Here is a 6,000-nt window from a genome sequence, read left to right on the forward strand (position 1 = left end):
CACAATAAATAAACAAATACAGGCTGGACTCGGTGACTCAACCTGTTATCCCAGCACTTTGGGAGGCCAAGGCGAGGGGATTACCTGAGCCTGTGGTTCGAGACCAGCCCAGGCAACTTGGCGAGACCTCATCTCTATAATTAAAAAATCAAAAATTAGCTGGGCATGGTAGCACGCACCTGTAGTTCCAGCTACTTGGAAGGCTGAGGCAGAAGGATTGCTGGAGCCCAGCTGGTTGACACTGGAGTGGTCGTGAGTGTGTCACTGCACTCCAGCCTGGGCAACGGAGTGAGACTCCAACTCAAAATAAATAAATAAACAAATACAGGTGCTTTGAAAGAAAACAAAGCAAGGTAAATAAAGGAGGGACTGCTAGTTTAAATAATGGTCAAGAAAATTCTTGAAGAGATGCCTTTTGACCAAAGAATGGAATGAAGTAAGGGAGCCAGCTTTGTGACTAGGTAGAAGAGTATTCCAGGCTGGAAGAACAGCAAATGCAAAGGCCCTGAGATAGAGGCATGTTTGGCCTGCTTGAGGGACAGCAAGGAGGCAGTGTGGCTGGAACAGAGTTAGGCAAGGTGAGAACTGGAAATGAGAGGAATTTAGAGAGATAGCAAGGTCCCAAATGATACTGGGTCTTAGAGGCCTTGGTGAGGATTTTGGATTTTATTGAAGGATCCATCAAAGCTGCTGGAGGGCTTTGAGCAGGGGAAGTGACAAAGTCTGACTAATGGTTTAAAAGGACCCCCTTCCACTCTATGAACAGGCTGTAAGGAAGGCAGGACAGGAAGCAGGGAGACCAGTTAGAGGACTATGCAGTAATCCAGGCAAGTAGTAATGGCAACTTGGCCTAGACAGGTGACAATGAAGTCCCCAAAGCCCCTTTTCAGTATTAAGAATGACTGTATGTTATTGATCACTTACTATATGCAAGGCCCAGTGCTTTCTGTGCATTATCTTCTTTAATCCCTGCCACAAGTTCATTGTTCATATAAGCCCCGTATATACATGAGGAAACTAAGGCTCAGAGAAGTAAAGCGCTTTGCCCAAAGTTATACAGCTCCATGGTGGAGCAGCCCAAACTAGGATTCAGATCTGACTAGGACTCCTGAGCCAGTGCTCTGAATACTCTGAATGTGTGTATGTTGGGGGATGGTTTTCAGGTGAGTTCACAGAGGAAGAGATTGAGTTCCTGGAAGCCAGGGGTCACCACGTGGAGAAGGTAGATGTCTTATCTTGGGTCCATGGCAGCCGGAGGACCAACAACTTCATCATCGCTGTGAAGGACCCTCGGAGCCCAGATGCAGCTGGAGCCACTATCCTGTAGAACAGTGGGGTGGGGCAGGGTCTCTGCCTTCCTCCCTTTGCATGTTCCCAGAGTCCCTCCTTTTCCCAGGTTTGGTCTCAGGGGGACCCTAGGGATGCCCCAGATCAGGGGAAAGAGCAAACCAATCCCAGAGTAACTGGAAAATTCTCCATCGGAAGGCCTATGGTGGTGGTGGTGGTGGAGTGTCCATGACCGGGCAGGTGGGGCTTTCAGGAGTCAGACTATATATGTGTCTGTCTCCTCTCTTCCCTCAGTCATGCTGGCCCTGAGCTTAGGGATGTGCTTGCAAACCCTTCTTGAGGGTCTCACAACCCCAGAATCTTCAGACTGGCCTGACCTGAGCCTTGTCTTCCAGTTCCCATCTCCTGTCCCCAGCCTCCTTTCTTAAATGACTAGCAATTTTTTAATGGACCATCATGAGGAGGGGGGATCTCCTTTTCTCTTCCTACCAGGTTGAAGTGGGGGCCTTGCATCTGGGGTCTCCAGGGTGGGGGTAAGGGCAGGGGTGGGGGACCAGCTCAGGGGCTTCCATTTACAAAGGGGAATTAAAGAAAGAATATTGCTTAACCATGGCTCTGGCTTAATTTATGTTTCACTGGGTTGGGAATGGGAATGGAAGGGGAGACCTTGGCTCACCCTGTCCCAGTAGCCCTGACTCCAGGGCAAGCTGCAGTCAGTTTTGTAGGGGTTTTAATAATATCTACTGTCCTCCCAAGATTGCACTAATGATAATAAATAACAAAAATAATAACTATGATAGATAGCATCTAATCTTCACTACAAACCTTGTGAGGTAAGTGCTACTATTATTCCCATTTTACAAGTGGGAAACAGGTAAAAAGAGATTAAGGGACTAGGCCAGGCACAGTGGTTCACACAAACACTTTGGGAGGAAGAGGCAGGAGGATTGCTTGATCCCAGGAGGACCAACCTAGGCAACATAGCAAGATATCTCTACCAAAAAAATTATTTATTTATTTATTTATAGTTGGAAGCTGCAGTGAGCTGTGATCCTACCACTGCACTCCAGAAAAAAATAATTTTTTTCACTTTTATTTATTTTTGAGTCAAAGTCTCACTCTGCCGCCCAGGTTGGAGTGCAGTGGCATGCTCACGGCCACCTCAGCCTCAACCTGCTGGGCTCAGGTGATCCTTCTACCTCAGCCTTCCAAGTAGCTGGAAACACAGGCAAGTGCCACCATGCCCAGCTAATTTTTTGATTTATTGTAGAGACAAGGTCTTACCAACTTGCCCTGGCTGGTCTGGTAATTACCTGTCCTGGGCTCAGGTAATCCTCTTGTTTCCACCTCCCAAAGTGCTGGGATCATAGATGTGAGCCATGACACCCAACCAAAATTTTTTTTTAAAATTAACTAGGCATGGTAGTAATCCCAGCTATTCAATTGGCTGAGGTAGGGAGAATCACTTGAACTCAAGAGTTCAAGGCTGCAATGAGCCATTAGTGTGCCAGTGCACTCCAGCCTGGACAATAGGGTGAGACCCCAACTCAAAAAAAAAAAAGAGGCTAAGGAACTTGTTTAAGTTTCCTAATCTATTAAATGGAAGAACTAGGGTTCAAGCTAAGGATATCTAACTCTAGAATCTGTGCTCTTAACCAATTCCACATCTACTAATTGAACTATTTGTTATAAAAATAACTTCATGTAGTGTATATCACAATAAATACCTTTTATAGATTATATCATTCATGCATACATGTATTCACCTATTATATGCCAGGTACTTTGTTAGATACTGTACATTTAGCACTGAACAAGATAGACTTTTTTATGGATTTGCAGGCTGTTGGGAAGTAAAACATTAAAGAAATGAGGACACAAGTAATTGGGGTTATTACCATCACAATAAGCTCTATAAAGGATACTATGAGAATGTGTAGCAAGAAAGTTAATCTAGTTTGGTGATCAGCAAAGGTTTCATTGAGAAAGTGATGAGTAGGATTGACAGGAAAGAATTAAATGTGGGATGTGGGAATGTCATGGTAGGCAAGGGGGACAGTATGTTCAAAGGTGTGTGGTGAGAAGGAATGTGTCATGTTTTAGAAGGTGAAAGAATGCCTATACTTCCTAGAACAGGGTTTGACGAACTTTTCCTGCAAAGGGTCAGATAGTAAATGTGTCAGGCTTTGTAGGTAATATAGTCCTGTAGTAATGACTCAACTTTGCTCTTGCAGTGCAAAAGTAGCCATAGACAATATGTAAACAGTAGGCTGTGGATGGGTTCCAATAAAATTTCATTGTACAGAAATAGACCCAATTTGGCATAAGGGCAGCAATATGCTGACCTCTATACTAGGGCATACTGAGAGAATGATGGTATCAGATGGAACTAGTAGAGGTAGGTGGATCATTCTTGTGAGATGGTATTCCCCCTCGCCTTTTTTTGATGAGAACATTGTGGTTTACAGACATGAAGTAACTTGCTGAAGGTCACCCAGCTGGTAGTCAAGAGATCTGTGATTCAAAAGCAATCTATTTGACTCCAAAAATTATGTCCTTCTCTTTATTTTTTTCCCTCTGGAAAAAAACCTTTATTGAGAGTCCACCAGCTGCACAATCTATTCCTAGCATAAGCTCATTCTTCCTTTGCAATTTGGTTTTTCTTCAGTGGTCCCATGAACACATTTTTCTCTTCCATGGTCTGAAAGTGGCCACAGCAAAACTTGGAGGTGGTGTCAATGAACTTAAGGTCAGTCTTCTCCAGAGCCTACCATTTGGTCTGCACCAGCAAAGACCTGTGCAGGGTGAATACTCACTTCTTGGTTCCTATCACACAGCCATTCAGCATTACAAAATTGTTGGTCACATCACGATAGTGGACAAAGCTACCCAGAGGGTTGTTACTCTTATCAGACAGGTCATAATCCTTGGAGGCATTGTTCTTGATCAGTTTGCCATCACAGTAAGGTAGCCCTGGCCGATCTTATAGATCTTCTTGTTGATTTCAGTGCAGTGATGGTAGTCTTTCTGCCCAGCCCATGCCACAGAGAAGACCACCTGGGCAGGATGCCATGCTCCAATACAGATAACCTTACACAGCCCTGAATGAGTCTGCGGGGCAGCTTCTTGGTATGCCAATGACTGGTGACCCCTTTGTAGCTTTTGCTCTTGGTCACTCCAGTGACGTTAGTCATCTTGTCCTGCCCAAACACTTGGTTCACAGAGATTGCTGCTCTAGCCTCTCCCGGGCTCAGGCCACTTTCTCAGCCACAGTGTCTCCAATCACCGGGATCTTCATCAGGTGTCCTTCTGGCACAGAGGAAGCAGGTGCATTTGGGTGTGGGTGATGATGCGAATGGCCTGGCAGTACTTTTTCATACTGCTGAAGTCCTTCTCCAGCTCCTCCTTGCCATCCTCATCCTACCATTTCTTTTTTTTCTTTCTTTTTTTTTGAGTCAGACTCACTTTGTCGCCCAGGCTGGACCGCAGTGGCACACTCACAGCCATCGCAGCCTCGAACTGCTGGACTTAGGCAATCCTTCCTCCTCAGCCTTCCAAGTAGTTGGAACTACAGGTGTGTGCCACCACACCTGGCTAATTTTTTTATTTATTGTAGAGACGAGGGCTCGCCATGTTGCCCAGGCTGATCTCGAACCCATGGGCTCAGGCAATCCTATCACCTCCACCTCCCAAAGGGCTGGGATTACAGACCTGAACCACCACACCTGGCCTCATCCTACCATTTCTTGCAGTTCTTGGTGAAGGCCTTCTTCTTGGATTTATGCCAGTTCTTATAGAAGCGCCTTTTGCACGCATCACTGAAGAGCTTAGCAAAGATGGTCTTGATGGTCCAGAGACTCCGACAGGTTTCCACGTAGCCCACAATGCCTACAACCACCACGGGTGACATCTCCACAATGGTCACAGCCTCTACAAGTTCTTCTTGTTTACCTTGGATCCCAGCCTATCGACTTCCTACATGATGTGGGTCATGCCAGCCTTCTATCCCAGGAAGGGTGAGGTGGACAGGCTTGAAAGGGTCATCCTTGGGGAATCCCTTCACCTTCCCACAATGCCTGCTGCTACACTTCCGAGGCAGGAAGCCCAGGGATCCAAGTCTGGGAGCAGAGAACTTCCTGTGAGACATCACTCCATCAAGTCCCACCAGTAGAGTCCTTTCTTCTTTAAAAATGTCTTTATTATCTTATCTGATTGCATTTATTCAATATCAACATTATCAAATATCAAACATTTTATAGATATATAATATTGTCTGGGCATAGTGGCTCAAGCCTGTAATCCCAGCACTTTGGAAGGCGGAAGCAAGAGGATTGCCTGAGCTCAGGGGTTTGAGACTAGCCTAGGCAACTTGGTGAGACCTCGTCTCTACACTAAATCAAAAAATCAGCTGGGTGTGGTAGCACACGCCTGTAGTTCCAGCTACTTGGAAGGCTGAGGCGGAAGGATCGCCGGAGCCCAGCAGGTCGAGGCTGCGGTGGCCATGAGTGTGCCACTGCCCTCTAGCCTGAGTGACAGAGTAAGACTCTGACTCAAAAAAAAAAAAAGATATAAAATATTGATGATCCACCCTTCAAAATCCCAACTTTCTAATAATCTCACTATCAATAATTTAATACATAGTCCACCAACTTTTTTCTTGGTATTAACATATATTATTCTGTTTAAAAGTAGAAATGGGATTATACTTACATA

The 6,000-nt window shown here is 45.4% G+C and overlaps 1 protein-coding gene and 1 pseudogene across 1 annotated transcript in view; one reads left to right on the forward strand and one right to left on the reverse strand.

Moving 5' to 3' along the window:
- Nucleotides 1-1,894, forward strand: part of GGT7 (gamma-glutamyltransferase 7) — a 28,423-nt gene extending 26,529 nt beyond the window's left edge. The window contains exon 18 of the mRNA XM_021718684.1: nucleotides 1,164-1,894. Within this exon, the coding sequence (XP_021574359.1) occupies nucleotides 1,164-1,327 (164 nt within the window). The 3' untranslated portion in view covers nucleotides 1,328-1,894. The remainder of the gene's footprint in view (nucleotides 1-1,163) is intronic.
- A 2,028-nt stretch (nucleotides 1,895-3,922) lies between these two features.
- On the reverse strand, nucleotides 3,923-5,451 carry LOC103272800 (annotated as a pseudogene).
- Between the last annotated feature and the right edge of the window lie 549 nt (nucleotides 5,452-6,000).

Source organism: Carlito syrichta, unplaced genomic scaffold, assembly GCF_000164805.1.
Source record: "Carlito syrichta isolate Samal-C Ts95f unplaced genomic scaffold, Tarsius_syrichta-2.0.1 Scaffold313246, whole genome shotgun sequence".
Taxonomy (NCBI): domain Eukaryota; kingdom Metazoa; phylum Chordata; class Mammalia; order Primates; family Tarsiidae; genus Carlito; species Carlito syrichta.